The sequence below is a fragment of the Tamandua tetradactyla genome, chromosome 5 (assembly GCF_023851605.1).
Source record: "Tamandua tetradactyla isolate mTamTet1 chromosome 5, mTamTet1.pri, whole genome shotgun sequence".
In the NCBI taxonomy this organism is placed as follows: Eukaryota; Metazoa; Chordata; class Mammalia; order Pilosa; family Myrmecophagidae; genus Tamandua; species Tamandua tetradactyla.
In genome coordinates this window covers 125,904,557-125,919,075 of record NC_135331.1, presented here as the reverse complement: position 1 = coordinate 125,919,075, position 14,519 = coordinate 125,904,557, and the positions used below count along the sequence as shown (strand labels likewise).

The 14,519-nt window shown below is 36.5% G+C and overlaps 1 protein-coding gene across 1 annotated transcript in view; it reads right to left on the bottom strand.

The window, feature by feature from the left end:
* COL19A1 (collagen type XIX alpha 1 chain) overlaps positions 1 to 14,519 on the bottom strand; it is a 365,439-nt gene that overhangs the window by 62,601 nt on the left and 288,319 nt on the right. Inside the window, exons 19-23 of the mRNA XM_077162192.1 lie at positions 8,559 to 8,587; positions 6,138 to 6,204; positions 1,763 to 1,798; positions 735 to 770; positions 586 to 639 (exon numbers count right to left, since the gene is read on the bottom strand). Of these exons, the coding sequence (XP_077018307.1) occupies positions 586 to 639; positions 735 to 770; positions 1,763 to 1,798; positions 6,138 to 6,204; positions 8,559 to 8,587 (222 nt within the window). The remainder of the gene's footprint in view (positions 1 to 585; positions 640 to 734; positions 771 to 1,762; positions 1,799 to 6,137; positions 6,205 to 8,558; positions 8,588 to 14,519) is intronic.

The following is a 14,519-nucleotide window of genomic DNA, read 5'->3' as shown; positions in this document are numbered from 1 at the left end:
ATTGACTTTCCATCATCCTGCTTTCCCTGTTTATCAATAAATGGGCTTTGGGCTCACAAAGATAGTTTCAAGATGTTTTCATTCAAATGGGTCTGCTCTCACCAGTAGACAATGCCCAGATAGCTTGTCTTACCCGTCAGCAGGGAATGCACCACATTATTCTCTCCCACACCCTCCCGACAGCTGCTCTTTCTCGGGACACTCCTGTAGAATCCCAAATGCGGAATTCAAGGACCTCAAGGATGCATACTTTCGGTTTGGAAACTGAATCCCAAATTGTTCACTTTAAGACTACAACCCAGATCATAGATTTAGCATTCATTATTTACTCGTAAAGCTTTTAGGGATGCTATTGTGAATATGCTTAAGCAAAAGAATTTAAATGTCCTATTGTGAACAATAACCACAGTTATTGTGCGTGAAGTAAATGTAGCCAATGGGGGAAAAATTGCCATGGAAACATGATAACCTCTCTGAGAACATCTGTGAAGAAAATGAGTGGCACATCAAAGTGTCTTGTTTAACATAGAAATGGCTATACTCCCAGAATTATTTTCTAATGTCACGCAGTTATTTGTTATGTACCTTTAGTCCTGGGCTTCCTATTAAACCTGGGGGACCAGGGTCTCCAGGTTCACCCTAAACATATGGTTAGGAAGGAAAGTTAAATTGTTACTTTAGTTTTCACAATTTCCTCAGGTTGGACATGTGAATGGAAAAGATCAGGAAATTACCTTTTTTCCCTGTGATCCTTTTATCCCAGGCTCTCCCTGTAAACAAAATAATCATCATATGGGAAAAACTTAAATTTAAATGGAGATGGGCATCTTTGATACTTTAATTCATTTGAAGTTCCACCAATTAGCCTACTACAATAAGAGAGAAGTTATGGAAGAAGTGACGAAGTCAAGGCGGATTCATTCTAAAGCATGACTTAAAATACCCATTGTTAATAAGTAAACAATTGATTTGTCTTATTTTTCTTTCTACTTTAGGATACATTTTTTTTTCCAAATGTCACTTTTGACACTGTAATCATCGTTTTCCGTTAGTAATCGCTGCCTTCTCTACCTAGCTGACATTGTTATGATTTGTCACCAACTAATCTCATATCCCAGAGAATTATAACTTCAGATGAGAGGGAAAAAGAGTAGAATTTGAACTGTTATGTCTTGGCAATTATACTTTCAGGTAAATGTACTTAATGGGAAGAAAAAACAGGAAAATAATTTTGAGGTTGCACAAAAGAGGACAAAATTGGTTATAATGAGTATGCTTTTCCTATTTTTATGACTAAAAAGAAATGTTGATAAAATATACATGTAATAAATCCAATTTGTGCCATCTTTTTGAAAAAGTATATTTTGTGTTTTAATTTTAATTTAGGTACCCTATGTGGCCTCTGTAACTTTTGTTTTAACTGGGAAAATATTGTCATCAAACATTGTAAAAAAAAAGAGAAACTAGTTTAAGCATAATGATAAAGACATATTTTATTTAATTTCAGATAAATCTTCATATCCAATCACTAACAGTAATGGGTTGGAGAAAATATACACTACCACAACAAGCATTATCACTTGACAAAACTTTAATTTTCACATTAATCAAAATAAAAGAGTCAAAATTCACAGAGGAAAAAATAAAGTACTCAGAGACTTTATTTTATCAATCACTATACTCAAAAGTAAACATACAGAAATCAGAGAGAAAGAAATCAATGTAGTAGAAAACCTATGACAGTGATAAAACATTTACTTACTGTATCTCCCTTTTCACCTTTTGTAAAAGGTTCCCCCTGGGAAAATGGGTAGAAGACAGAGTCAATTACAAACACTTTTAGAAATAAATTCTCCCAAGCTGGATGGATAAATTCCATGGACCAAACTCAGGCCTCCACTGCAAACAAGCCTCTAAAATGAACAAAAATGGCACATCTGCCTGTGTGGCTTAAATGGAACATATATGAATTAATTTAAAAGCTCTTTCATATTCTTAAATGAACAATCAATCAATCATTCTAATACTGTTAGAGAATCCTGAATTACTGACACACTGAAATGTTGTCTAAGGCTAAAACTTTGTATTGTATCATTCAATGAGAAGATGATGACATACATAGCTCAATCAAGGCAGAACGGGCATGAAGGTGACTGAGTAGTCGATAGGACATTAATTAGAATTCTTTCAGTTGGTAAATTGTATGTTTAAAATATAAAATCATTACATTTGAGATACTTTACTTTTTTTTTATTCTAATGAAAATGACACGAAGGGGTTAATTACCAGGTAAGTAACACACAAGGCTGCGGAACTAAGGTTCTTATTTGGTTGAAGGGGGAAGGTCCTGGGAGAGACAGATGATTTGAGGATACCTCTTATGAACCAAGACTCTCCCCATTGCCAATGCATTATTATTAACCAGAACCCGGTCTTGACACACACATACACACACACTGGAGCTTTCACGTAGTCTCGCTTCTAGAAGTTACAAGTGCATGATTTCATTTCATGCTCACACAATACTGTGAGAAAGATATTGTCCCATTTCAAGGATGAGAAAACAGACAACAAATTCAGGGAGAATGACTAACTCTGAGTTGTCATAGCTCTGTCTCCCAAAATGACACTCATCTTACTTTATATTCCATTATGTTGACTGTAAATTCTGTGGTTGTAGGAATATAACTATTTTTGACTATTGTAGGAACTCTGGGTCTCACATATTCCTGGTACATTGTTGGTGCCCAACAAAGGTTAATTAAATTAGAGAATGTAAGGTCATGCTGTTAGAAATAATACTTGCTAACATTAATTGAATTCTGATAATGCATTAAAGCACTGTTCTCCTCTCTTTATATATATATATTACATATTTAATCCTCATGAGTCAATGAACTAGGTACTATTAATATCTCCATTTACTAATGAGGAAACTGAGCTACAGAAAAGTTAAGTACTTTCCCTTAAGTTATACAACCAATAAGTGGTAGGTCAGGATTTAAACTTGGGCCTTCTGACTTCTGGTCTTTGGATTTCCTTGTTAAGTCTGTTGGATTTGAATTATAATTTGATTTATTATCTGAACTGAGTGAATTGATAGTAAAATGAAAACCATAACTTTAACATTTTTTCTTTTGCTTATTATAGACAAGTGAAAATTTGAGTTCCATTATAGTGGATGTTACTGCTTTGGAATGTCCTTTTGTGGGCCACCATTCTCTTGAACAAATCACCAACAGGAGATAAGTGGTCACTAAATGAGCCTCTGCATTTTGTACTCATGTCCCACGTGTTAGGGACTATTGTGCTCACATTCTTCTCTCCCATAGATCTAAGCCTCCTTCACTTGTACGGACTCATGTTGCTAGTTCGGGCAATGAAATGTATGCTGAAGTGATGTGTTACTTGCAGGCTAAGGCAGCGAGAAGCCTATTCAGGATTCTCAGTTCCGCTTCTCCTGCAGTGATGATGGAGAAAGCTGTGCCTGCCAGATGGTGGAGTTACGTGCTAGAAATCAACCTGGTAATGAATGGACTGCAGAGAAGAGCACCCAACTCTTTCCACCAAACTGCGCTGGGCATGTAGCATAAGAAGAAATAAACCTTTCTTGGGCTAAGCATGGAAATTTCAGGGTCAATTTGCTACTTAGCATAGCTTGGAGTACCCTACTACTTTACCCCATAGCTAACCAACGTGATTCAATTTCTTTTCATTGGTGGTTAATTTCTATAGTCTAGGTGAGGACTTTGTTTTATATTCTTGCTTTTCATACTTAATTCTAAAATGTCTATTTAGTTTTTAAGACAGGATATGATGTTAATTAGATAAGAGAATAGGGCCACATTGCTCATATCACTGATTATTACTGCTTGTATTGCATTGCTTATTTAAAGTCACTGTCAAGTGCTAAAGCCATATTGACTAGAGACTTGATATTTAGTCCTAGCTCCAATGGCCATTCACTGGGCAAGTCACTTAACCTTTCAGAAGCCCCTTTCTTAATTTCTGAAATCTTGGGATTCAACTAGACATTCTCATAAGTACATTTTAAGTCTGATATCCTGCACATCTTGCACCTATAGCCATATTCTCATTGTCCAGTAATGGGGGACAAACAGCAGTTTTAAAGTTATCATTTAGTGCGGGTAGCTTAGAATACAATTCTGGATAAAAACTACTCTTCCATTTGTGCTTTTTGGTTTTGCAGAGTCAAGTTCAGATCCTTTTCTGGAATAGAAAGAATGAGACCACAGAGGGATAAACGGCTTTGCTTAATGATGAAGAATTAGTGCGTTTTTATGTGAGGTGGGGAGAGAAAGCAGACAGATATAGGGGGGAGAGGGGATATCTAAAGAATTAAAGGGGAACCAGCAGGGACTAGAATTCAGTGGAAATGAAGTTTATTTCTCCTGGGTGAGGCAGTAAGGGCTTAAGGCAGTCCCAAAGCAGAAGGTGGGCTGTCTCTGAATGTTCGTGAGAGAAGAGAAAGTCAGAGGAATCCCCTAGAGAGAGAAAGGCATACTGCCCCTAGGAACTCTGAAATTCTCCACCCCTCATTACTCAAAATGCGGTCCAACAACCAGCAGCACCAGCATTCTTTGGGTACTTGTAAGAAATGCAGAATCTCAGCCCTGTCCCCGACTTGCTGAATCAGAATCAGCATTTTAACAGAATCCCCATGTAACTCAAGTGCACATTCAAGTCTGAGAAGCACCATTTTAAGCAACTGAAAGGTTTTCTTTTCTACTTTAAAATTCCCTGCTTTTCTAGTAGAATTTCAGTAAATCTTACTACTGGGTCTGCCATGTGTCAAGTGAAAATTAAGAGAGGGTGGGTGTCAGTATTCAAGCCTGGAGAAGAAAAAAAAGAGAGATAAAAAACAAACATAAAAATAACCCACACGCACACGCACACACACACATCCAGCTTGGAGGAGAGACGGTGAAGAACTAGAGGCTGAGTTGAGCGAGATGCCTGGAAGTGTGGAGTATGGGGTGTGAGCTGGCAAGTAGAAGGGGCAGCAACCACCAGGAAGGCTTTGTGGGATGTATAAGGTTTCCAAGACAATTTCAGAAATATTCAGTTGGGAATGCCATTAAAGACTGTTACCTCCTACAGTTATGTAGGGAGGCTAAGACCGGGTTCTATGGGAAAACATGACCCCAGAAGGCAGGAGAGCCGGATGCAGGGATAACAGCCCTGATTCTAATGCTGTCTGAAAAGTTACTACTAGTTCCTTGGAAAATATGCCTGATTTATAAAGCTGAAGCATACGGAAAATTTAAATTTGCTACATGAAGTATTTTTAACATTGTTCTTCTTTGTCATATAAACATTTCAGTTAGCTCTTCTCTCTTTATCCCCTGAAACCCATTATCCCTTGTTCACTCTAGCCGAGAACGGAGTAAACGTGATTTAGAAAAAATGTATTACAAAGATGAAACATTTGTTAAGCCTGAATCTTGAAGCCTATTGTTTTTTGTTTTATCAGAATAAAAAAAAAAGTCAATTTTGTAACTAGGATTCATGTAATCACTTTAGGTGGTTCCATTTAAATATGAATGTAGGAGTTTTATTTTTCCCAACAAAAGAACTCAATTCTGAAATTTGCCACAGTGATATTGAAAGTGGTTTGGGAAGCCACTTTGATTGTACAGAAACCAAGAAATGAAAATAGCTTCAGAAAGTATTTTGAGAGCAATTGTTTGAGCAGATAAACATTTATAATTTTTGAATATATTAATCCCAGTCTTTTGGTATACTGGTTTTAACATCCAGTTTAGCCACAATATTTATTTATAACAAGACAGCTTGTTAATCTAAAACTCTGGGTTCTAGAACCAGCCCACCTAGGTATAATTCATGGCTCTAATACTTACTAGTTGTGCAACCTTAATTACCTAACATCTCTGCTCCACAGTTTCCTTATTTAAAGAATATAAATGACAACCGATCTCATGGGTTAACACATGTAAAGGGCTTAGTGCCTGGCATAAAGCATTTGCTCAAATATTTGATCTATTGTTGCTAGCCATGGCATGGGTGGCCAGAGCATATGGAATTGGGGCTGATTCAATATTTTTAATTCTACTTTTTTGATATTCTTCCTCCTGGCCTTAAAACTAAATACTTACAGATTCTCCTTTTTGTCCTTTAGGGCCAACAGATCTCGGAAATCCTGGTTGTTCATTTTCACCCTTTCACAAAAAAGTAGACGAGAGATTTTGTATGAGGTCAGGTGAGCACCACTGTGATTGTCAGATTCAGAGTGACTGCACTCCTTCTGAACGTGGAATTTATCTATTAGCGTCCAAGAGACAACACAAACTTCAATACTGAGATAGGCTATTTGCATAATAATGTGTTTGTCAGCTCTTTGCAATGCCTTTAGGTCTTTTAGAAGTCCATATTTCATTATGATATTTAAAATTAATGCAAAATGAAAGTTAATTATTTTTTCAAGGAAAGAACATCCAGAGGAGAAAAATGTGTAATTTTGTTCTGCTGTAACAGAAATAAAAAGGCGTATGAATTTTCGTGATCTCAAAGACATCAGATTGTGTAACTGACACAATAATTCCAAACATTTTATTTCAGACACTTCTTTCTTTCTTTCATTGGGTGGGGGGAGCGGGGGGAGTGGGGCATCAGTAGTCATATGAAGGAAAATGAATCTCTCAGCTGTTTCCAGCATTTATATTGCTGCTTAGTGATTGGCTGTGGACAAAGAAGGCATTCTTGTCAATGTGGTGACAGTAGTAGCTCAGAAATGTCTAAGATGTTCTGGTGAAAAATCTTAAAGATGGATTTGTATGGGACATATAGAATATTTTCAGAAAATACAGTTTCAGAGATAATACTTAGACAAAGAGAATGTATGTGCTTCCTTTCTGCATTGAACAAGATCTCTGAAAACTGCATAATTGTAAAATTAAACGCAGCCACCAGAAGATATGGACCACTGATTTTTTTTCCAACTGCAAGAACATTTTTACATATTTACCATTGAATTTCTGGGCATATATGTTTCTTGAACGTCTTACCTATTTTCAGTTAAAAAAAAATATGGAAAATATAAAGTAGAATATGTCAAACCTTCATAGACCAGACACCCAAAATGAAAGAAATAAAAAATTTCAAATAAAGAAGAAATCCCCACTAATTCCCTTTCTATTCCTGTTCCAAAGGAAGTCAGTTCTTAGAATTGATATTTATCTTTCCAGAACATAGTTTTGCTCTTTAACTGCATATGTGGAATCATAAATGACACATTATTTCAGATATTTAAAACAAATTCCACAAATAGATTCATCTTGCATATAACATTCTGTGATCTGTTTTACATTCAATGTTTTTTTAAGTATCAACCTGTATTGATACATACGGGTCTAGGACACTTATGGTAACTGCTGGATAATATTCTATCATGCTAAAGTACCAGAGTTTATCCATGACCTCTTGATGGGTAATTGAGTTGTCTCTAGCTTTCCTTTGAAATTAAGGCTGCAGTGAACATTTCTACACCTGCCCCCTTGATTGGATATGGATGTGTAGTTTATTTTCAAGCTTCAAACCATGTTGTACCCTAAAGCACTTCAAATTCAAATTTATTACAGCCCTGAAAACTTTGACTTATTTCTATACTAATCAATATCTTGTGATTTAAGAACATAGAAAGAGGGAGTTTGCCTTATATACGGAATAGACATTTTTTTAAAGTCAATATCTTCTAGATTTGTGGTATATGTTTTATAATTTTAATCTTGATTTTATTAAATTTTTAAATATCTAGGGCTAATTTCTGATAATATCAAGCTTTTAGCCAATAATATTAAAGCACTGTGTGGGAGACCCAAGGAACCAAATGGAAAGAAATCAATTTGCAGATCCTTGCTAGAATGTATATTCTGGAGTTCCAGAGTAGTCTTTCCCAAAGTTCAAACATCTGCATACCAAATGTATCATTTTTGCTATGTCCACACACAGCCAACTTAGGAGTAGCTAATTTTCCCCTCTAATTGATTCACATTTGAATTTTAAATACTCATTTGTCCTGAGAAGTAATATCCACAAAACTTGGAGTTGGCATAAATCAGACTAAAATTAATACCCGAGCATTTTTTCTTCTAGCAGATAAACATCTAGTGTACTATCAGTACGACATTTACCACCTTATAAAAGAAACAGGTTTTTTTCTAAAGCTAACAAACTTTATCCAAACTAAGTAGAAGAGGAAAAAAGTTGGTGGATACATTTAGGGACCAACTGTTGGTTTGAAAGAGGAACTAAACAACTGGTTTTGAGGAAGTATCCGGAAGTACAGAGTGGCTGGTGTTACCCATCATGTGAGTGCTGACATCTCCAGTGTAAAGCTGTAAAAGAAAACATGCCTAGTGATTAGGCATCTGCATAAAAAGTACAAAACTGGCAGGGGTCTAGAAATCATTATGAAAAGCTCAGCTTCCTCTTACCAAAGGGAGAATGTGTATGGAAGAAAATTAACTATATTTATAGCTACTTCATATTGAACGAATGCAAATAGGTCCTTGCTGAAATCTAGAAGAGGACCAGAGACCTTGTGGTCCTTTTTACTGTGTGGTCTTTGGGTATGACTAGGCTTGGAGGAAACGTTAGGGGCCTCCTTCCTCATATAGAGCCCTGCAAGAAAAAGCATTTCATACCTGAGTCTTAGACACACATGGGCTTGTTCGAATGATTTTGTGGCTATGAGTTGAAAAACAAGGGATGAATTTACGAAGCACCAGGAAAGGCTGTTCTTTAGTTTGTCACTGTAGATGCTATTTGAAATGACTGGTCTGGTTGAGACTCCAGCTTTCCCTCAGACACTCCAACCAAAAAGTCACCTGCTAATTCCTCAGAAGTCCTCAGTTATTCTGACATCTTGTTCCACCGTGGTTATAAAGCAGTGGCTCTCCTCAACCAACCTGCAGATACATGATCCCTTCACCACATCTTGAATCACCATTTCAATACTAAGAGACCGCCACATGGAAACAGGTAATGTTCCCTGGTGGTTCTCCCTGTGTCATGGTCTTCTTGATTAAGGATATGGGTGTTAAACCAGCAGTGTTGTGTATATAGACTCTACTTCTGCTTCTGTTTGTGCTGGTGTAATGTTGGGTTCCAAAAGGCAGGCTGGATTTATGATTCTATTTTGCCAGTATGCACTGATAAGTGGAATTTTATACAGCAATGATTAATTACTAATGTGTTTAGATTGTATTGTTGGTTAAATATTTTATTCTGCAACTTATATTGAGTCCCTTGTCTGTAAAAGTTATAGTGGGTGATACAAAGAAAGAGCAAGGGAAAGTGTTAGGGATAGCAACAACTATTAATACCAAAAATGGTTAACTGAGAGCTCGGAGAGCAAAGAAAGTTGGGGGTGGGTAAATAGAAAGGATCAAATATTCAATAAGGACTTAATATATGTCAAGTACTGTGCTTTTGGTAAATTCATTTCCTTCTAATCCTCCCATCAACCTTTTTTTGTATAGCTATGATTATACTTGTACAATCGAGAAACACGCTCAGAGAAATGACGTTTCCAAGGTGACACAGCTGTTAATGTCACAATCAATTTTTTGACCCCAAGCCCAGGCTCTTTTCACTACCTAGTGGTTTCAAGCCTGGCTGCACATCAGAATCATCTGAAGCATTTTAAATAATAGAAGGGAAGACTCTACTTCAGATTAATCAGAGATATGGGCACTCCCCCAAATGAGAAGAATCTCTGCAGGAGAGGCCTGAGAACAGGTATTTTATAAATGCTCCCCCAGGTGATTCTAATGTGCAATCAGGGCTCAGCGTCACTGCACTCTTCCACAGGTGAAAGCAAAGAACTATGAGAGCGGCTGGAAGGAGTTTTAAATTCTAAAACTGCAGTCACCCACGAACATTATAGTTTTAAAAACTAATGTATTGATTCAAAACAGATACTGAGTGAATGTGTACAGGCAGAATTGATTTCACTCTTTGAGTAAGTGCTAGGCATATATAAATATATATATTAGTTTATGGTATGCATTATTTATTAGCAGAGTCTTTCTCTGGTTAATTACAGTTTTAAAAAATCATTTTATATGTATGTTTATATCAGGAGATATATTAAGTTCCCTGCAGACTCTTCTACATTAATTGTTTGCGTGGCTAGAGAGACAGTTATGTCCCTGGATTTTTCTAATTCCACTTAAGATTCTGAAGCAATTAGAAAAGATTTGAGCAATAGAAAAGGACCTTAGAATTTGAAAAACACCTGTTTTGCAGAATCAAATTTCTTATAATTGAGGTCTTAAGAATTCCTAAGTAACATGTTTCCTAATGAACATTAGTGAAAACAGAGGCCAGCTGTTTTGTTTCAAGAACTGAATCACCATTTAAATACTTTAAAAGTGTCACAACTCTCTTCTTTGTTCAGCTGTCCTATGTGACATTTTTTTTGGCTTTCTTTTCTTTTTCTTTCCCTTGGCCTGCACATGCCCAGTAGTAATTGCTTAAAATGCAATGCGTTCGTTATGGTGGTGGACAATTTCTTAAGCTATTCAGTTACAGGAAATAACGTGAGGTCAATTTTTTGCATGTCTTTTTAAGAATGTCAGGATTGTTTTTTATTTGCAGAAAATTTCATTTTCAACGGTCAATTTATATGATGCTCATAGTTTCTGTTAAGATTATCTTTTAGCAGTATTTCCTGGTGACGGATGTATGATTTTTTTAAATAGATTGGTTGCACTGATTTATAAGGCACAGAAGTCATAATTTCTTGCATTTAAAGGGCATAATTTCTTGCCCTCAATCAAGAGAATTTTTACTGGGTGAATGAATGAAGGTAGCGTTCCCAAGCCACATTTCCTTAGAGTATTTTCAAACCCACTCATTTCAATCTGTAATGTTAATGTGCATTGTTTTTTCTGACAATAGCACATTCACACTGAATCCAAGGTCATCACAATTTCAGAATCAAACAAGGGTGAAATATCATTTTGATTGGGCAAGTGAATCTGTCATCTTCACAGCTGATATAATTAAACTTGCTAATGATGATAATGGGAATGCTATGGAAGTTCAACAGCATTTTAATTTTAAAACTGTTTTGAAATAATTATTTGGTTAAACCACTACTCTGCATTATAAAGTCCCAGCAAAAATGCTCCAATGACAGCTTTGGACTGGATACTTAAGAAGACCCTTAAATAATCTAAGGCATTTTGCCAAAAGGGTCTTCAAGATTGGTTTTGCCACCCACACAGATTCATAAAACACCTCATTGTAAACCAAAATTTGTGTCCTGATTCCATTTGTGTCCTGATTACCTTATTACAGCTATTTTCCCTTGATTTGTTCCCTTCATTGTAACCAACTGCTACTCCTATGTCTTCACTGAGGAGCCGCCTCTGCAGCAGATTCCAACACTGCTGCCTGGTTAGGGGGAAGGGAAAGGCTCTTGTATATTTCAGGCTGGACAACCTCTCCAGGGTCAGAACCCCACTGTCATGATGGGGCTGCCCGTGACATGTGAATGTGCAAATCAGTATAAAATACTAGATTTTTTAATTACTTGAAAAATTCTGATTATCTTTTCACCTTTAAGGTCATCTGCTCTATGTTCACCAAGTTTGGGAAAATAAGACAAATAAATACACAAACCTTCACTTTTTTTTTAATGCATTCTTACGTTAAAAACATGGGTAGTTCGATAATAGTACATAGCTTTCTATGGATACCATTTAATTGCTTTTGCAAATATTTTTGCCTCTCTTACCTTCTGCTAAATATTCCTGAAAACCTCAACTTTGGAGACCCATTAATCTTCTGAGCCCCACTTCCCCACCCCAGCTCTTCCCAGATGATCATGACCGAGAAAACATCATATCTCTGGGCAAACTGTCAATACTCCAAATTCATAACTGCAACCTCAGAAGATCTCTCAGTATTGGTGAGAAATTGCACTGTGTTTCTCTGGCCAACCTACTCTCCTCACTCTCAAATCTTCTTTATTGTCCTTAGACAGTTAAATCGGACTCCACTTCCCCTTAGTAGATGACCTCACTTGTTATTCTCTAAAAAGATACAAATTCTCAGACAAGCACCCTTCAAATTCCTGCCACCAAATCTACAAACTCACCTGTGTGCATACTTGGTTCTAGTAAATGAATTGTCTCTCCTCTTGTCATTGGCCATTTCATTCATATGTGCTCAGAATCCCATGTCCTCTGTTTTCTTAGGAAATTTTAGTTATTAACATTACCTATTGCTATTAAGCAAAATTGGCCACTTTGCTAAAATTAAAGTGTAGGTAAAATTGGCCTATATCTTTAACTTCCCTCTACCTTTTTAATCTATTCTAGCCTCTTCAAACTTAAAACAAACCAAACACACAGTACCTTGGGCTCACTTTCCCTCAAGCCATTCTCTCCCTTCCTGTTCATGGACAGTGTTTTCAAAGTGCAGCCAGTAGTTTCTGTGTCCAAAACTCATCTCCCATTTATTTCTTAACTAATAGCAATTTGGCTTTGGCTTCACTACTGATATAATTCTCAAATGTTATTAATAATTGACTTGTGTCTCAGTCTAATGGATTCTTCATTAATTGACTTCTTGGCTGTACTTGCCACTTTCTGAATGAAACCTCACTATTCTGATCTCTTCCTATCTCTCTGGAAGCTCTGCCTCCTCCTCCTCCACCTGTTTGTTAAAGGTTAGGACTCTGTCCAAGATCTCATCTCTTGTGACTCAATATTTTCTCCCAGGCACCCTTATCTATCTCCATGACTTAGGTATTATCTATACAAAAACAGGCTAATTATATTCAGCACATACTTTCTTTCTGAAATTTAGACTCATATATCTAAATTTGTACTGGATGTATTCACACGTAAATTCTACAAGCAATTCACATTCAACAAGTTCAAAATAGAACTAAAAATATAACAATTACACACATAAGAGAATGAAAGATGTGAGAATTACATCACACTTAACATTGGTTAGCCCTGGAAGTGGGAGAATGATAATTAACTTCTTCCCAATGCATCTCTGCAGTTTGACTTATTGAAATGAGAAGTGGTTCCATTCCACAAATGAAAAAAGTAAAAAAAAGAAAGAAAACCTGAAATTCATCCTTTTCCTTCCACAAAACTCTCCCTTCTTCAGTCTGATATTCTTCCCCATCCCTCACAGCCATTCAACCATCCAGTCTGGTTGACTCTGTCTACCCAAAACTTCTTCTCTTCCCACTACTTGCCTTAAATTCAGGGCAGACTACCATGTCTTGCCAAGGGCATTACAAAAGCTTCCTAACTAGCGCTGTAAGTCAATCTTGCTTGTCCCACACATGCATTCTCTATATGAGAGCAGAATGAAGTCTTTAAAAGACATCCTGACCTTGCTCCTTCAGAATCTTAAACTGCCCTAAGATCCTGCTTGATACGGATTTGCTTTCCTTTCCAGCATCATCTTGGCCACTCTTCTTCTCCCTCAGAAGTTCCTGCTGCAATGGCATTCTCTCACCTGCTCATCTGACCAAGATCCTTCCCTTCTCAACATCTAGCTCACTCTTTGGACAGTTCCTGTTCATCCCCCAGTTCTTGCTTTATAAAATGTTTGAAGGAAGCCTTCTTCTCCCAGACAGGTTCCACTCTCATTCTTTCTCACTGGACATTGCATTTTTCCTTCATAATACTTATAATATAAAGAATTAAATTTTTATTTTTATGGGTTTGTTTTTAAGTAACTTTCTTTTGCATAAGAATTCAAGTTCCATAATAACCTGGAATTAAATCCCTAGCATGTTACCTGACACTTGGGAAGCACTCAATAAATACTTGTTGAACAATCAATACTTTATTATTGATTCTAATTTTTCCCATTAAACTTTTTTTTCTGTTTAAAAATACATGCACAAATACATGTAAAAATACATGGTAGAAAAAAGGTATAGAGAGGTTTAAACAAGAGAACACAGAGGCACTCATTCAGATCACTATTGCTATAGTTTGACATTTTTAATGTCTCTTGCATGTTATTCATGTTACTCCAATTAAAAATAAGTAGTTTATAGCTGCTGTCTCATATTGTTCTTGTACTGGATGTTCTCTTATTTTTCTTCTAAAGTGTGATATGAGATGCCTAAAATTGAATATAAAAATTGTACTTTCAAATAAATTGTTATAGAGACATGTTTGAAAACAAGGCATGAAACTCAAGACACGTACACATATACATAAAGAACCAACAATTTACAAAGTGGCAAGTTTCTTGCATGTAATTTGTACAGAAACATAAACCTTCAGCATTTTCTGAAAGATACTAGACATTTGGGCATGGAGCCAATCATGCCCCCTAAGCACTTCTCCCTGGCTGTGCTTATGCAAGGACATTTTGGGGAAGCTGGAATGTGCTTTGATTAAAGCAATGAATTGCCAAGAGGTGGTCTTTAGATTAAGAGGTCCCATACCCTGGGATTACAAGAGCAGAAGAGCACCCAAAGAGCCTCT